Below are 18,202 nucleotides of genomic sequence, written 5' to 3'. Positions count from 1 at the left end.
TAGGATTAGTAGGATTGTGCCAGTACTTAAGAAATATAACTCAGCGGGGATAGTTCTGTAAGCCAAAGTATAGGACCATCTTAGTTCGGCTTCGGTTGCTAAATCTTTTGTGTACTTAAACGTACTTTAAAGAGTTTTGCTATATTTTGTTATCATTCTATTTGGCAATAGAGATTTTTTTCGAATTTCAAAAGGTTGTCAATACTACATAATTTAACAGTTTGGCTGACTTTAAAATTTACAATTTTATCGACGATTTTGTACTAGTGTTTTTTAAGAATTTATTACTTATTAAAAATTCATATCCGTTTGAATTGTTTTGATAAATTTATGTGCTAGCAGAAATGTTGATAGGACGAGTGTCTGAGGGCAAAGAAACAAAAGGGATTGGAGAGGATGGGGATCGACGCAACTCTTACCATGAATACGAAACTGCTAATGAACTATACGACATAATGGCTGACAATCCTCGCTACCACGCCAGCAGTGAGTTTATTTATTCATACAAAATATGGAAATTTGCATATTATATTGTAGAAATGAAATAATTTTAAATCGAAGTGCAGTAAATTAATTGCTTTATCATATTGCAGGTGAAACTCTTACAGCGAGCGACTTAGTAATATTGTATAAAAATCTAGATATCGGCACAAAACTTATGACTGAGGCAAAATATTCTCAAACAAAACCATCTAACCAATATGTGGAAACCGTAATTTATAATGATGATCAGGACACCGATGATTCCGACATTGGTGAAATTTATAGCACTGAAGACATACGGAACATTATGATGATAAACAAAGAAAGAATAGATTTGATAAACAATACATCATCTTACGAAACTAATCTCTGTCAAAAATATGGCAATATTGCCATGAAACCGGCCAATTTAACATCATCTTATAATAAACATTTCCTTTTTAAGGACCCCTTTATAAAAGACCAGTTGAACAGTTTTATTCCCGAAAATTATAATTCTAATATCTTTCCAACTTCATTGCTCGACTATATTTGCTGTAAACGGCTTGAAGATAATTACAATTTTTACATGGATAGCGTCATCACATATGTACAACATACAATAGAACATCTTAAAAGAATTAGCAATGGGGATTATTTGACGGATAAAGCTAAGAAAAAGTGGAGAGAGGTTGTTGATCCCGTTTGTAAAGGACAAGATGACAACAAAAATGTTTTGGCAAATTCAATTAGCATTCCTTTAAAAGTTAATCCAAAATTAAGTGGTCTTAAAATAATGTGGGAGGATACAGTTCACTCGGAAGTAGATGTAAGATCCTTCTCTAAGTTACTGGAGAAAAGAATTGTGGTCGAAATTCCAAAATTAATTTGTGGAACCTACAAGTTATTCAGTAAACAGTATAATGACAATTTAATAATTCATTGCAAAAAGGAATCCAAATCTGTTAATCACGATACGCAGTCACGTGTTGATGTTGTACTTAAACTAAAAAAATCTGATTCAGGCCATATTATAAGCAAACTGGACTCTATTATGATTTTGCAAACTGTCCCTCAAACATCTATCCAAGGTAAGGATCGTATTATTAAGCGGTGATTGTTTCGTATTAAGTTTAATTTCAATATTTATAGCACATAGTGTAATTGCATTAATTATGTTGCCAGATTGTATAACATCTGAACCTTTATCAATAATGTACAATACACCTGATCATAATAAAGAGGATTCATCTAAAATAATGGAATTAAACGAAGATGATGAAGGAACTAAAGAGACTGTGTATGAATCAAGTATATTTACAAATAAATCGCAAGAAACGTTTGAAGATTCACTTATTGGTACTGATACTGATATAAGTAGCAGTATATCACCACAACGTCGTAATATAGATTTTACAGACACGTTTATTTTACCTGATAAAAATGTTATTGATTCTAAAACTTACAACGATGAACAGACTGAAGCAAATTTTTGTATTACATCACCAAATGAATTATATTGCACGCTGCAACGCTTAACTATGAATTCACCGGTACCGGAAGAAAGTGAAATCCCAATTAAAAAGAAAAAGTCAGCTTCGAAAGTCCGAATCAAATCGCCTTATGAGAATGCATCCCGTGCAATGGAAGAGAAGAAAAGAAAGAGGCTACTTGAAATTCGCGAGAGACGTGAAAATAAGAAAAAAGCTTTGAGTGAAAACTGTAAGATATCTAAACACAAATACTTCAAAGGAGCTGTTATGGCTCGAGCATCAAGTTCGGTTACGAAACTATCAATTACTAATAAATCTTTTTATAACTCTATATATGGGCAAGCAATAAACAACGAAGTTAAAAATAAAAGAAAGTTGAATAACGAAGATTTAAAAATTATTGTTGAACTAGAAAATTCAAATGAAAAATCACAAACGAAATCTCCAAAATTAAACAAGAGTAAGGATAAGATAATATACATTAATCATAGTTATTATCTTGACGATGCTGATACTGAAGTAATGCGTTTACAAATGAAACAAATGTCAGAAACTGACAATACTGCCGAATGCACTGCCGCTACATCAGTAGCTTCAGATGATTTTAGCTCTAATTTAAACTTGCTGAAAGACCTTATTAGTCCAACGCTATCGAATAATCATCCTATCGAAAAAAACGTTCCATCGCAATGTTTCAAGTAAGATATCCATATCCATAAATATCTATATGGAGAGTTAACGCTATTTTTTATATAAATTTACATTCATAAATAATATTTTTGTTTCAGCCATAATGAAGAAATAGTGAACATCAACATGGAAACTACGCAGTGTGAATCAAGACGAAGTATCACAAATATAGTTCCCACTAATACCCCAAAGGAAATCAACTTCAAAGGCAATGAAGAATTGCAAAAACATCAGCAGCTTTGTGCACCTACAGTTGAATGTCGAAAAAGTATCGATAAAATATATGATCTTATACAAAAACCTGGAAAAATTGAAACACTTCAATTAGATCCAGTCAAAAAACTGGAACCAAGTATGGAAATCAGCGATGGTGAGGACAAATATGAGAAGCGATATCATTGCAGTATTCAGGCTAGTGACAGCGGAACTAGTGTAAAACATCATTTAACTTCATCAATTCCAAGCTGCTTTAGTTTCGAGAGAACCAATAAAGATCAACAAATTAAAAAGAGTGTTATCAAAAAAAGTGAAATACCCGTTTCTGTACAACCAAAAGTGCTCATTGATAGCAAACATCAAGTAACACAATCAAACGACAATAAATCAAAAAGGGACCGAAGAAAGCTAAATAGTCCAATGAATAAAATTGCTGAAAATCCTTTAAAAGCTATTTCTCAACTACTGCATGAATTTGAAAACGTTCAAAAGAGCCGCCTTAAAAATGACCCCAAACCGAACAAAAAGCTTGACTCAGAACAAAAGAATAGTAGTCGACAAGTTACCTTCAAAAGACCCCTTCACCAAGAACAACACCCAAAAAACAATGAAACTATTTCACGTGTTTCAACTCCAAAAGAAAGAAAATCACGACATAATACAATAGCTCAAACTTCGAAAGTGCCAAATATAAAGACATCTATTGATGAAAAACCAGGTGAGAAATTGAATAGAAGGAAAGTTGCGGATATATTAGACGAAGTCAAAGAAGCTAGAGGTGAGGCGGTACGTGGACCACCTAAGACACATACAAGACTTGATAGTTTAGCACAACCTAAGAAATCTTATATTCAGGCTCATAATGAACAATATCAGAATCGAAATATGAGAAATACTTTAAATAAACAGCAAAAAGTTACAAATAATACAGTGATCGATAGAAGAGAAGCATTTAACGTAAGACAGAAACGAAGATTAGAATTATCACAAAAACCTCATTCTGCCGTACCACCCCTAGGTGTGTAAAGGTGAATTTTTATATCGCATTACATTTATTAGCTAATTATTTATAAAAATCATTTTATATTTATTCCGCTTGAAAGGCTCTAGACGGTCGTCAAGTAGCAGCCCCGATGGAAATCATAAACGTTCTCCATTGCCAGCGACTGGACCGTCCCATAAACCAAACATACCAGAAGCGCCTAAAACATTGTAAGATATTTTTATTATATTATACATTAAATTACTTTCAGTATGTAGAAATAATTAATTACTTAAGAACTGATCTAAATCAATTCGAAGTGTCCAACTTGTATGAAGCTTAAAATATGTGTTTTTAGGATTAAGAAGATGGTCGCGGTGGAATCGTATGTAAATAACCATTATGGACGCAGTTCGCAGTTACGAGATTTAAAAGATTTCATCGGAGCTCAAAAGTCACGAGTACCGCTGATACCAACTGATCTTGATATAGGTAGATTAATTATCAAAACTAAAGTAAACTTTTATCTTTGACGATTCCTGATTCCTGAATGACACTTTATATGTTTATGCAGGATCTGTAACTTCATCTCGAACCGCAGAAGAATCTACTACGCTTGGAAAAAAATTACATTATATGATTGATACAATGATAAATACAACTCTTCCTGCATTGACTTGCCTTAATGAACAAAAAGAAACTTCAAGAAGCAAGGACGATTTAAACGAAGCATTTGTTGAAAATATGGACCAATATGAAGAACTTACATCAAATACCGAATTTCCAATTGATATATTCGGAGATAAAAGTATCGCTACTGCTGTAGCAAGTCTACCTACAGATAATAATCATAATGCAACTTATCGCAATAGTAATATCGATTTTATCACATACGATATTCAACCATTTAATTCTACTACAGAGTTACAGCGGCTAGAAAATGCATTATACCGCCGTTTATCGGCAGCTACTTTTCAAAAACGTCTGCGGATTAAGAATCTAACATTAACGCCTAAACATTCTTTGCAGCAAGTTTTTGTTTTGCATTCTGGTGATGCCGGTTCCATCGTTGTTAAGTCTACATTATCACAAAATTTTACTAAACCAAAGTCGAAAACTAAAACGGAGCTGTATACACCTACTCATTCCAAATCACTTATTGATTGGACATTTGCAAACTTTCCGAAACAATTCGCAACAGTTGGATATGCTGTACCTAGTATATATAAATTAGACACATCTAATAAAACAACTGATTCTGTAGAAGCTAAATCGGACAGTCAACATTCAAAAGAAAATCGGAGTATTTCGTCGGACATTAAATCAAATAAAACTGATCAATGCTTTTACGAGACACCTACACTTTTGGAAAAAGATGAAGGAGCACAAGTAAACGAAACAGATGCTACCGAAAAAAATACTTTTCAAGACAAGCGAAACGTACGACTAGAGGGAAGTTCACGAAATGTTACGAAAACATCCAAAATTTTACAGGAAGAATTTAATGAATCCAGACTAAGTCTCATTTCAAATAAAATAGATACTACATCTCTAGATATTTTAGTAGGTTTACTCAACGAAATTAAAAATATAACTTCTTGTCAAACAAACATCACCAAAAATGAACATATTAATGATGACGAGTGTAAAGAATTAGAGTTCATTTTGAAAAATGCAAAATTACAGGAGTATTCAGTTGATCACAGTCCCCAAAATTCCCTATCTTTCGACTCTTTAAAAGATGTTAGAGAAAAATGCAATTTATGTGCTTTATTACCTAGTTCTAATTTAGCTAATTATAGGTCATTGATAAATAGTATTCCCAGACGTTCGGATAAGGAAGTGAACGTTAGCATTTCAGGCATTGAATATGTGCACACGTTCACAGAAGTACCTTCTCGATTCTTTCCTATTACAGTCCATCATAGCACTAATGTGACGGGCTCTGTCATCGGTGTTATCAGCGAACCCTCCGAACAGTCTTTATATTCATTTTCAGATTATCAAGCACACGATTGCAATTCAATTAATAGAATTATAGAATTACCCGATATTCAATCGAAACCAACTACAAATAAAACTGAAGAAAATGCAAAGCAATTTGAAAAGCATGAAAATTTCATAATCCAATGCGAGTCATCGGAAGAAAAAAGTCCGAGAAATAAAGAAGTTATAAATGATCACTTAGAATTTGATCCCATGATTAAAATGAAAAGAGATATTTTAGTAACTGTGTATTCTATTCTCGTAATGACAGTTTTTGCTGCATTGTCCTTTCCTGAAATTTTATATAGTTCATAATAATTGTGTCCTATTTGTATGAAACTTGTATTATTTATTGTGTGGGTCTTGTAAAAAAATTTAAGTGCAACTTTGACGTTTATAATGATCTGAAAAAAATAAATTATACATAGATATTAAAGTCTGGTCTTGTTTCTCTTAATAATTGAATAACATACAGATCTGTGTGCTTTTTTATGCTTGAATCACAATATCAAACGGTTACTAACCGCGGCGGTGCACCGTATTTTGCGATTTGCATCAGGATGGCGGTTTTCATCAAGGGTCTAAAAATTTAACGGTACAACGGAACACAATGTCTTGTATTTTCCTAAAGCGCAATGCCATACTTCTCCGGTCTGGACTGCAAATCGCCTTACTGATGAAAAATGAAAAAATATTTATTGATATAAAATAAAGTAATTAAATCTTTTATACGACCCACTGACTACCGAACTAGTTGGGAACTGTGTTTCGGTTGTCGGTGGCTTCTTCCTTAAAACGATGTTACATTACATTTTATGTCTACTTCATGGAAAAAAAAAAACTAAATAAATTTGTTAGTTGTAAGAATCCTACTAATCCTACTAATATTATAAATGCGAAAGTTTGTAAGGATGTAGGTGTGTTTGTTGCCCTTTCACGCAAAGACTACTAAACCGATTGCGATGAAATTTGGTACGTAAACAGCTGGAAAATTGGAATAACGTAAGGGCTTTTTATCCCGATTTTCCTACGGGATAAGGACTTGCGCGCGTGAAAACGCGGGGCGCACCTAGTGAGCTATAATATGTTAGTGTGGGATGTTGAGTGGCCACGCGCGCTCCCGTGTGTGCGTGTGTGTGCGTGCATGTGTGTGTGTTTGCTATTGTGACTGTATGTTTGTGTATACGTAATTTACGTGATAAAAAGTGATCAACTACTATCCAATTTTGGAGTGCACATTCGTATAGCTTTTGCAAACGTTTTATGTTTGTACTTTGATAAAAATAAATATGTAAGTTGAGGAAGTATTGTAAGTAATGTAAGTGTAATTTAATTGTATGTATAATCATTGTCAATATTCATATAATATTCTTTCAAAACCTTCAACAAACTTCGAAACTTTCAACGAAAGTAACAAGTTCCTGTTTAATTTGATTGTTGTTCATTAAGAAAAGGCATGAAGAAAGACATGAATAAAAAAAAAACAGATAAAAAATCAACCTGAAGCAAAATAAATTAAAATAATACACCTAATTATCGTCGAATAGTCTCTTCAACATGCCATTTCATTTCTTCAACGAATTCAAATCGCCATACCGCCGCAAAGGATTCTTTTTTTTGTGTCGTTAAAAAAGGTTTGTTACACCCTAAAGTTTTTAGCAGTTCCTTGTATGATCTTAAATAGAAATTTGATAATGCCAAGTCTATGGTAGCTGGAAACTAACCCGGTGGAACCCGGAGCCAGCAACTGATTTCGTGCTGAATTCCTTACGGCCTAACATTAAATGTACTAGGTAATAATACATTTTTAAGGTAAGTATCGATATGCGTGCTACACCCCCAAAGACCTTTACACTTTTCTTAGGGTGTACATAATTAAAAAAAAAATCTAGGCTTTGTCGTTGTCGTTATTATAAATTTCTCGTCACAACTCACGCCAAGCGCGCCAAATTGCCGGGCTTTTGAATCATCTGCTTTAGTAGGTTTTTTATTCGTCTTTTTTACAATTACTTTTACAACCAATTTTTCCGATTATACCCATATTTTTTTTCGGATTATACGCTTACCTATTTTATTTAAATTTGTAATGTTTTTACCTGCCTTAGCAATTAACAAATAGTTCAGTCCTGTATATAATCTATGGTGCAGTCTTTGAAAAAAGTTGTGGCAGCGACTGTTCACTGTGATGTCAACCGTCAACTGCCAGCTGACATTGCTAGCAAACCATAATATTTAAACTAAAAGATCAAGGCACGATTTATTTAACTAAATATACCCATGCATTCAATGGTCCAATATAGTCTACTATATTAAGTTACTCTGTAAACAGTACAGAGTAAGTTTTTGAGTATATTAATATTACTTGTTTAATGTTCAATGTAGATTATATACCGAATATATGCTGTGGAAAAGTACAAAATAACCCTGTCAGCGTTGTTTAAATGTGAAAAAATTGTGCCCAGAAACCAATATTAAAAGTTTGTTAACGTGTGATATAGTGCCGCACCATGTCCCTATTTTTGAAGGTAAATTGTAGACAATTAAAACGTCCATTACTTTAAAACCTTCCGTATACATTACTCTTCTATTTACAGAAAAGGAAAAAAATTACAGCAGATCTCGACAATACTGCTCCAGTGAAAAGGATATTGGACGAACTTCCTCATAAAAACAAAGAAGCTTTCGCCTTTTACTGTAGAAATCTGCTACAGACAAAAACTGATGGGTTTCATTGTTATATTCCTGGATACCCTTTGAATGGTTTCAGTGAAGATTGGAATGGCCAGCTTCTTTCCAGCTATTTCCAGCCATTTACATATAAGTGTGTGCCTCCAAAATTCATAACAGATATCCGTCATGCAGATAAAACTGATCCTGTATCTGATTACATGAAAAAAAAGCGAGATTGGAAGAAATGTTTAACCACTGCGAGATCCTCTGCATGTTTGTATATGAAAAATACATTTATTAACTGCTTTTAGATTCATTGAAAATTTTAGGAACATCACCTAGCATTGCTTATTACAATTAACGGCTATTTATTGGTGTTGTATTTTCGTAACATAAAATGTGTTTAACAATCTAACGGGTGACATTTTTTTCAGTGATAAGAAGAGCAAATGAAAAACTAGAAAAGCTCAATGAAGATGTTGTTAGGTGTCCAAAATTTATAGTCACAATAGCAAATTTATTAGAAAAAGATCCAGAACCATACTTCAACTTCAGGTATAATTGGTACTATGCTGGCTCTGGGAACCTGCACCTCATTAGTTATGATGGCAAGGATTATATACTATCAGCTGAATTTTCTACTGTATGTAAGTGGAATTTAACAGTTTTTCGTGGATGAACCCACTGGCAATAATAGCATGTATTAATGTCAACCATAGCAATCAGCATCATCAGTATAAGACTAAGCAATATTATTGTAAAGTTTCATTAAAATCCGTTTAGAGATTTTTATGTGACTGTAAAAAATCATCCATACATACAACCTTTTGAATTGATAATATTTGTTGGATTATTGCATTCAAATGCTTTAAAAATGAGAAATTTTTGAAGAATAGGAATAGTCTGATCATATATTCTCAATAGATGCTATAGAGACAAAACCGAAAGAGTAGTAGAAATTTAATTGCTGAGGCTAGATCACAGGTGGTATGGCTAGTGACACAGGTTTGAATCCTGCCTCACAATCATATTCGTTCTTTTTATTCATCAAAATTTCTCATTTATGATGTTTGTGTTTTGTGCAGAGAGCAGCATTGTATGCATATTAGACATCATCATTTGACGTTTTTGTATTCCAGGGATCAAACCAAAGTTAGAAAATTGTCATATGTAGAATCATTTTTACATTCACATTTTTATTTCAGATTTAAGAAAATTCTACAAACAAGGTGTAACTATTGAATCAGAACATGTTGCTAGCTTTGAATGTGGTGAAGGCAACAATGTGTTTGAGATTGCTTGTTCATCATGTCAGGACCATGTTATAGCTTTTAGAACAAGAAATAAAATATTTATCTCCAAAATAACATCAGATAATGACCAGATTATTATTAAGAAAATAACAGTATTGGACTCGGATATACCCTACACATCCATATCATTTGATAATTTTAACACAAAAGTCTTAAATGTTTGTCTAATTGACAAACATCTGTATTTAATTAACACTGAAACTTTGTTGGGAAAAAAAATTTTATTAAAAGGCATTATTCGTAACTATGTTGATAATTGGAATACTGTAATAGCTGGCAAAAAGGCGTACTACCTACATGTAACAAAGAAGGCAATCTGTTTATATGATAAAAGGACAAATCAACTTCTCAATCCCTACACTATAGTAAGGAACACAGTGGATGAGTACAATTGTAATGACATAACCTCTGCAAAACAGTTTGTTAATAGTGACTATATCTATTTTGGAACAGATCATCATTTATTCGAATTGGACTTACGGTATTACAGGAGTTACAAAATAGAGCCGGTGCAGCGGTGGACTCATGGGATGCAATTTCCACCATTATATTTGAATAAATGCAATCTAGATGTGAATAGAGATCTGGTCTGTATGAGCAGCCCGTGGTGTGAGGACATGTGCGTCGTGCCCAATTATAAGAAAAGTGGATTTGTGTATAACGCCGATGGCGGCGTGACCATACCCTACCGACCTCCGAGCATCTTGTCGGTACTGCACGAGGCGCGGGAACAATTGCTCTGTAATGAACTGTACAAGCCCATCAATGCTCGATTAGTCACCACAATCAATGGCACAGCTATGAACGAACAAGGCGAAAATTTCGAGATTCTAATGCACAGCGCTTTAGGCGATATAACCAGACACACGCTCGTCCCTGATTATAACTATCCCTCAGTAGACGATGACAGCGTTCAAAGGTTGCACGAATGGTCCAAGTCCTTTGAATTCAAGAAGAAACCGTTCGAGATAACGAAAATAGCGAACTTTGCGAAGGCGTGGAGGAGGTTGCACAGGGTTCCGGATCACGTCCCAGTGATAAAGGATATGGAAATGAACTTGTTCGACGAGGATGAGATACGTAAAACTTTTGAGAATGGAGAACTAGATGTTGAGTTTAAAGAGGCCTGGCTCGGCCGAGAGGCGGAAGATGCACCCACGTCTATTACACTTGCTTGTGACGAATCAAAAGAGTTATAACTTATGAGCAAGAAAGTACATTAAGCTCTGTGATATTTAATTTAATAGGTAATAAAAACAGATTATAGAAAATGTTTGTTTTAATTAATTCCTGTACGAGTTTAGTTGTGTGCGTGACTTACAATATAGTATAGGCTACGTTTATGCCAATAAATTTAATTGTAGACGATCTTTTAGGTACATATCAGACATACACCTACATTATTGTTGTACAAACTTTTTTGACTTTTCCTTCATTTCCTCTTTTTTAATGTTAACCATGTAAGTATGAACTTTGTTAGGTTTTTGGTAGCGTTCATTTCAACATTCTGGGATGTAGTCACAGCATGCCTTAATTCTACTAATATTATAAATGCAAAAGTTTGTGAGGATGGATGTATGTGTATGTATCTTTGTTACTCTCTCATGCAAAAACTACTGAACCAATTGCCATGAAGTTTGGTACGTAGATAGCTGGACAACTGGAATAACACATAGGCAACTTTTTATCCCGATCGAAAAGGCAAAAATAAAACAAAATAAGTTCGTAAACAATCTATAATCGCTAAGTACACTCGCGCGACGCTCACCACACGAACACGTGACATTTACACAATAACAAGAACAATACTTAAAAGTATTATAATATATAACAGCAACAGATGTAATCATAAAAACTTTAAATCAAACGATATTACTTACTTTGAACTTGTAGATGTAAAAGCCGAAATAAGTAAAGCTGCTGAAGGTTATAGAATCGTTTCATTTAAAGAATCATAAGGAATACATTACATACAATCGTAATATATAGACCTACTTATTCAGAAATCAGCTACCTAGTAAATGTCTGCACTTAAATTTTTTGATTTTTCTTCCTCTGAATTACGCCAATAAACATAATATTCGTAAATGAAAAAATTATTGCAAAACTACAGGTATATATATATATTAACATGAGTACGTATTTATAGCAATGCAGGAACTTCAGTATGATAAAAACACGTGATTTTATAATATGCATATTACGGCTCCATAATACTCATGTATTGTATTATTACTTCATAGTAATAACACTCAATTCATTAAATATAATCAAAGAAAAATTCTGCGGGAGGGTTTTACTTTACGGGATATAATTTATTGATTTTTGTGCGTCATGTCAAACAAGTCCTATGTTTTTTAAATATATAGGGCAATAAGGATTGTGCAGAGGAGCTGTATGATTCTAAGTCCCTCGGCAAGAAAGAAAGAGAAGATATTCCATTTGTCACTATGCTGGAACATTTTAGTTATGTCAGTTGCGTTCTTTTTCTTTCCAAAGGTCAGACGTTTTAATTACTTCTCTACTTTATATTGATCACATCTATGACAATTCTGTAGTATTTATCTACACATACTATAACAGAGAAGCCTAAGAGGCCATTTGGGATTTACTCTCTCGCTCAGATTATTATAATGGAAGGTACTTTACGCCAGCCAGTAGAACATTTAATATATACCAATTCTAATAGGTTTCCACGAGTAAATCCAAATGTAGCATGCTGTGCATCCCCTAGTGCTAGTAGCAGTTACAATTTTCTATATGAATATTAGTTTGGTTCGCGGCTATTATAAAATAAAATGAGGTTCTAGGAATTTTACAGAACAGGAAAGAGAAGTTAAAAAATCGGTCAAGTGCGAGTCGGTATTGCAACGTTAAGGGTTTCCGTACAAAGAAGCCTAAACGGAAATTATAATAATAATTGGACACCCATCCAATTCTACTCTACTACTCTCTACTCTACTACGTCGTACGTCTGCCATTATCATCATAGAGCAAAAATCACGTTTGTTGTATGGGAGCCCTCTCATTTATTTTATTCTGTTCTTTAGTATTTGTGCTTATAGCGACAATAGAAATTCATAAAATATGAAACTTCACATGTCTAACTATTACGGTTCATGAGATACAGTCTAGTGACTGATGGACAGACAGACAGAGAAGTCTTAACCCTTTAGGTACGGAACCCTTAAATTGAAAGAAAAAAAATTTCAAGCATCAGCATAAATAAACAGAATAAACAATGAGTACATACTTCTCATATTATATTTCGTTATAATATTTACAGGAAACTATGATATTCCATAAATTAACTAAATAATAAAGTAAAGGTACGATAACTCACTGTGAGTTAAGTCTTTCAGTGTAATTTGAACTTTAGGAATAAAGATTTCAAACTCATTTTTGCACGAAAAATAAGTTTCCTAAATATTTCTGAAATAAAGCATTCAAACATCAAAATTAAAGGGGGGTTGAGATTGTCTGATTAATGTTATTACAGCCTGTCGTCATCCAATAGTAAGGTGACATTTTAACTCCGTTGAATAGCTTTTCTACTGCAAGCAAAGACGCGCAACTTCGTTTAACTGAAAAAAAAATAAACAAATAAGATTGGGTTACACGATATTTTTTATCAATTTCATATATATCAGATTCTCTAATAACATATCGATCAGAACTCCATAAATAACCCGGCTCGAAGGACCAACATTTAGATATCACTTATAATTTTGGATATTTCTAATAATATATCACACAAACGAACTATATGTACAATTATGTACTCCGCGCTAATTAACACCAATATATTTCAAGTGGGAGTTGAAACGCTTCGGCACGAATTGGGTCAGATCGCACCGAGGAAGTACACTTCCACCGAAGACCGGCGTGAAATATTATGCTACGAGTGGGGGAGCCGGAGGCCCGTTTCCTCACCCTTCCCAGCCCATTCCTTCTTTCCAGTCGTCATTCCTTTCCTTATCCCTCACCCCTTAACGTGGGCAATGCATTCGCCGGCACTACATTGCGAATGTTCACGGGTGGTGAATTGTGGTAATGGTAAGTGGGGATGATAAGTGCGATCGCTTAGCATCAGGCGAACCACCAGCTCAGTTGGCCACTATGCCATAATAAAGAAATACCCAAAATCCCCAAGTAGCCAGTAGCCGCCTACCGCCTGGTGAAGGTCCTCAGCCAGTTGCCGGCGAGCGGGCTGGCGGGCGCGGCGTCGCGCTCGCGGCGCTCGGCCTCCATCTGCTCCAGCAGCTTGCGCTGGTTGTCGCGGAACGCCGCTATCGGGTCCTCGAACTGCCCGTAGTACGTGAGCACCTCGCGCACGTCCGACACGTTCGACATGGCTATCGCTGTCACGGACAAACAAATAAAAAAAGGATATAAAAATAATTTTTACCTATAGTCTTTTCTCATATTAGTAGTAAACAACAATTTTAAATTTTGCCAAATATCTATTCGAAACCAATTTGCACAATAATCGAGAGAGGGAGTTAATCGGGTGTCGGATCGGCGATGTGAATTTGTATGCATTTGTCGTTACTTCACTTCTTAAAGAAGTAATCTGTATATGGGTCACGGTCAATCCATCGCATCAAATGGCGCAGGCCGCGCTCAGTGGCGGGGTGAGTGTGACATCCCGATGGCCTCTCGTAATAATGTGTATTTCCCTTCACTCCATTTCACCTGAATCATTTTTGGTTGCACCAAATTAATTATCTGTGAGTACCTTAAGACTCTGAGTTAGATATTTTGACGTAAGTGTATATATGCCTGGAACATAGATAACTTACTTTGCAGTAAGTTAGCTAGATCCAAAAGTGCAGTGTCATCGTCAGCACCCTTCCACTTCTGTAGGATGAGTGCATTCTCCGGCTGGAACTTTGTAGCTTGCTTGTTCCAATCTACTACTATAACCTGTAAATGATCGAATATTGAGATTAATAAAAAACGAAGTTTATAAATATTTATGTTATGAAGATGATTAAAAAGTAAGCTACTTTCTTACAGATCAAAATAATAAGATAATTTTTTATGAAAAAAGGTAGACTCGTCTATTTGAATAAACCCAATCAAATCTGTGATGGATTAAAATCATGAATTTATGTCTCTTTCAAATAGGCTCGACTGATTCTTATAAAATTTACTGTGCATATTGAGTAGGTTTGTGAACTGGTCAACATCTATTTCCATGCCTCTGAATGATAAATGCAAGGCAGAGCAGCGTGTGCCAGGTCAAGTAGTAAAATATAAAAATTCCAACTCACCTTTGACAAGTCCCTATTTAACCCCTCCAAGTTCTTAACATGCACGCCATCTATGAAATGTGTGGAGTCCCTGAACAGTCTGTATGAAATAAGTTTATTTTCTGGATCAAGTTTGTCCAACACCGGCCATATCATGAACACATTCTCCGACGTGAATATAACCACTTCATAGTCCGAATTTGAAACAGTTTGCAGGAATTGGTCAACGCCTGGACGTTTCTTGAATCTGAAAAAAAAAGTGTACCCATACTATTTTCTAGTGTATGTGTTTTATTTGAGAAGTAGTTGTGTAGTGTCGTAGTAGAAATCGGTTCCCAGTAGTCATTTAAAAAATAGGTTATAGAAAACATTGGAAGTAGTGAAAGCGAACTTCTAAGTAATATTTAAGTCTCAGAAATGTAAGATATTCTGAAATAACTTAAGTATAAAGTAAATAATAAATACCTCCATCCAGTCTGATATGACCAATCGGGATGAACTAATACATCAGTGAATTCAAGCACAAGTGTATAGGTGGGCTGATATGGAGGTGGTAAGGGATCTGGCAGCAGCTTCTCACGAGAAGGCTCTTTTATCATCTGGGAAAATAATTTTTACATGTCATAAAATTAAATACTTTCATTCTAATTATCAACTTATTTGTATCATACACGAAGTTACACTAATATACTTAAACATCAAAGGCTGTGAAGTGAGAACAAAAAATCAAAATAAAACGTGTAATATACCTGCACAGACAGGAATGACAAGAAAAAATCAGATTTTTTTGAAATATTACATTTGTAAAAGAAATGAGCGAGTGACATATTTTCTTCCTTGTTTAAGCTTATTTCTTGTACCCTCTCAATGTACACTACTTGAAATGAATGAATTAAATAAATAAGCCAAAGGAATGAATTAAATAAGCCAAAATTGTTTAAATCAAATATAATAATAATTCAAACCTTTTCGTAAAAAGTAAGTTCTTTCCATGTACGTCTGAGGTACTGCCACACAATGGGTAAGTGTGAGAACTCATCGGTGAGCGGTTCACCATCATCGCCTCTCTTGGGAGCACCCATCTCAACAACCATACACCCGCCCATTACTGTCAATGCACCACCAAATGCTGCAAAACTGTTATTATTTCATTGTTATTGTATGGCAGATAATTAACAATTATTTTCAACTAAATGATTCTGATTGTTAGTTTAACTTATACTTAACAGTTTAAGCAGATAATTACAATCAAGAAGGTAAGTTATAAAAAACATTTTGAGATAATTAGATTAATATACATTGTATTGCCTATGGTAATTGTTTATAGAAATTAATACTAACTATGCTGGTCAAATTTAAAATTATTTCATATTTTCTAATTTTCCTGATGTGTAAAACTTGTTAATATATTATTACAAGCATAAATTTGTGTTATTTTGTTGTCTTATCAGGATAAATAATTCTCTAGAAGGTATAAATTTTGCCTAATATGTACCAAACATTTTTTTGCAATTCTCAAGATGAGTTTTTTTTACATTTACCATCATTGATCTTATAATTTATGTTACATAATGATTGTTATTTAAGAAGAGGCCAGTTAGAGATTAAATGAAAAATGTGTAAGAATTCCTATAAATGATATGGTGAAATAACACATTAAGCCAAGTGATTATACAAAACTGTATTAAGATAGCCTTCTTTCAAATAGTTAAATTTACCCAATTTTCATTCTTCTCCAGCTTTTCTCATTTTCTTCTGACTTCTCTTTCTGTTCCTTTTCAAATTTCTCTTGTTCTTTCTTGACTTCTTGAGCATCTTTGGTATTTAAATTATTTTGTGGAAAGAAACGGCCGAGTATATCAACTTTTTCAGGATCTTTGTCTTCTTTGTTCTTATTACCTATAAAATATGGTATATTAATAAATAAATGCAAATTATTTTTTTTTATTCGCTCTCTGCTCTTTAAACTTATTTAGTTCATAAATCTAAATAAATATGAGAATTACTTTGAATCTTGTAAAGGAAAAAATTCACAAAAGTAGATATTATGAAAGAATATGTTTTACAGGTTTTTGCATTAAATATTTAATTCTGTATAAAAAGAGAATTTTGAATTACATGAAAGAATATAAATAAAACTATACAATAAATGTATTCAACAAAATGTGTTTAAAAAAATACAAAACCAAATTAGTTATAAATATTTAAACTAACCTAAGTTATCGGCAGAATAAAATCTCGTGGAACCAGCTGATATCAACCACAAGTTCTGCCGACATATATTCGTTGTTTGATACTTAGTACTTCCGCAACACACTGCTTTTGTTAAAAATAGTACTTTTCGAAGAGACATATTTCGAAATTAAATTAATCACAATTCACATTCTCAAATGGAATGAAACAAAACAAACTGTCAGTGATCGGCTGTCGCATGTCATTGTCATGAGCCCTCTTTGGTTATGATTACTTTGAGAAAATATTTTGTATCATCTATGGTCACGAGGTACCTAAGGGACGGTGATACAGTGTAATAAACTTATGAAACAATACCTATTGGTGGGTACTGTTACAACATTACAATTACACATAGTTTAATGAAAATGTAAACTTGTCCATTTTTTTTTTTCGTATAAAGCTAAAGGGAAGTTAGATATTTATATCTCTTACTAAAAGCGTGTAGGTACGTTTCCTTTATGCTGCATCCATATAATATATAGGTGACTAAATCCATTTTGTGACCGCCTCCTTGGTACAGTGGTTAACGCGTGAGCGTAGAACCGAGGGGTCCTGGGTTCAATTCCCGGTGGGGACGCACAAAAAAAATGTCTCAGTCTGGCAGGACACAGAAGGCTGATCACCTACTTGTCCCTAAAGAAAATCGATCAGTGAAACGGATGTACATCATCTGCGCCATACCCCACTAGGGGACACGGGACTTCACTTTTTTTTTAAATCTATTTTGTACCACATATATAAGGTAGTATAGTATAATATTATCTGTACATAAGGTAATCAACCGTAAACAGAGTAGTTAGTATCCATAGATAACACTTATAGTATATACTGGGTTAGTATCTCCTATGTAATCGTCTCTTATTAATAATCTGTGATTATTATTGTAAAATGTCATCTGTC

At 33.9% G+C, this 18,202-nt stretch overlaps 3 protein-coding genes across 4 annotated transcripts; 2 read left to right on the top strand and 1 right to left on the bottom strand.

Annotated features, from left to right (window-relative positions):
- The first annotated feature begins 344 nt into the window (after positions 1-344).
- On the top strand, positions 345-6,144 carry LOC119839760. The gene is made up of 7 exons (XM_038366200.1): positions 345-486; positions 594-1,553; positions 1,648-2,653; positions 2,744-3,879; positions 3,965-4,073; positions 4,202-4,335; positions 4,418-6,144. Exons 1-7 carry the CDS (start codon positions 345-347, stop codon positions 6,142-6,144), a joined length of 5,214 nt encoding a protein of 1,737 aa, XP_038222128.1.
- A 1,914-nt stretch (positions 6,145-8,058) lies between these two features.
- On the top strand, positions 8,059-11,078 carry LOC119839699. Its single transcript, XM_038366118.1, has 4 exons — positions 8,059-8,354; positions 8,424-8,772; positions 8,934-9,146; positions 9,705-11,078. The coding sequence occupies exons 1-4, from the start codon at positions 8,337-8,339 to the stop codon at positions 11,009-11,011; spliced, it is 1,887 nt and encodes a 628-aa protein (XP_038222046.1). The 5' UTR covers positions 8,059-8,336; the 3' UTR covers positions 11,012-11,078.
- Positions 11,079-13,235: 2,157 nt separating this feature from the next.
- Positions 13,236-17,494, bottom strand: LOC119839684 (mitochondrial import inner membrane translocase subunit TIM50-C-like). Of its 2 annotated transcripts, none has more exons than XM_038366102.1 (8): positions 17,282-17,494; positions 16,786-16,966; positions 16,033-16,204; positions 15,533-15,666; positions 15,089-15,314; positions 14,615-14,738; positions 13,984-14,173; positions 13,236-13,396 (listed from the first exon to the last, which is right to left on the bottom strand). In XM_038366102.1, the coding sequence occupies exons 1-8, from the start codon at positions 17,418-17,420 to the stop codon at positions 13,393-13,395; spliced, it is 1,170 nt and encodes a 389-aa protein (XP_038222030.1). In that variant the 5' UTR covers positions 17,421-17,494; the 3' UTR covers positions 13,236-13,392. The 2 variants fall into 2 exon arrangements, with proteins under 2 accessions (XP_038222030.1, XP_038222029.1); XM_038366101.1 differs by having other exon boundaries at positions 13,952-14,173; positions 17,282-17,420.
- Positions 17,495-18,202: the final 708 nt, after the last annotated feature.

This window comes from Zerene cesonia, chromosome 4, assembly GCF_012273895.1.
Source record: "Zerene cesonia ecotype Mississippi chromosome 4, Zerene_cesonia_1.1, whole genome shotgun sequence".
NCBI classification, from domain to species: Eukaryota; Metazoa; Arthropoda; class Insecta; order Lepidoptera; family Pieridae; genus Zerene; species Zerene cesonia.
Note: the sequence above shows the minus strand (reverse complement) of the source record. Positions and strands in the feature narration are given on the sequence as shown.

Excerpts from the sequence above, each read along its gene's own strand:
- LOC119839760 (XM_038366200.1), top strand. The coding sequence starts at position 345 with ATGTTGATAGGACGAGTGTCTGAGGGCAAAGAAACAAAAGGGATTGGA. Across the intron at positions 2,654-2,743 it reads GTTCCATCGCAATGTTTCAA|CCATAATGAAGAAATAGTGA; the intron begins GTAAGATATCCA and ends TTTTTGTTTCAG. Across the intron at positions 3,880-3,964 it reads TTCTGCCGTACCACCCCTAG|GCTCTAGACGGTCGTCAAGT; the intron begins GTGTGTAAAGGT and ends TCCGCTTGAAAG.
- LOC119839699 (XM_038366118.1), top strand. Across the intron at positions 8,773-8,933 it reads CACTGCGAGATCCTCTGCAT|TGATAAGAAGAGCAAATGAA; the intron begins GTTTGTATATGA and ends CATTTTTTTCAG. Across the intron at positions 9,147-9,704 it reads AGCTGAATTTTCTACTGTAT|ATTTAAGAAAATTCTACAAA; the intron begins GTAAGTGGAATT and ends TTTTTATTTCAG.
- LOC119839684 (XM_038366102.1), bottom strand. The coding sequence starts at position 17,420 with ATGTCTCTTCGAAAAGTACTATTTTTAACAAAAGCAGTGTGTTGCGGA. Across the intron at positions 15,667-16,032 it reads AACTTACTTTTTACGAAAAG|ATGATAAAAGAGCCTTCTCG; the intron begins GTTTGAATTATT and ends TTATTTTCCCAG. Across the intron at positions 14,174-14,614 it reads TCTAGCTAACTTACTGCAAA|CGATAGCCATGTCGAACGTG; the intron begins GTAAGTTATCTA and ends TGTCCGTGACAG.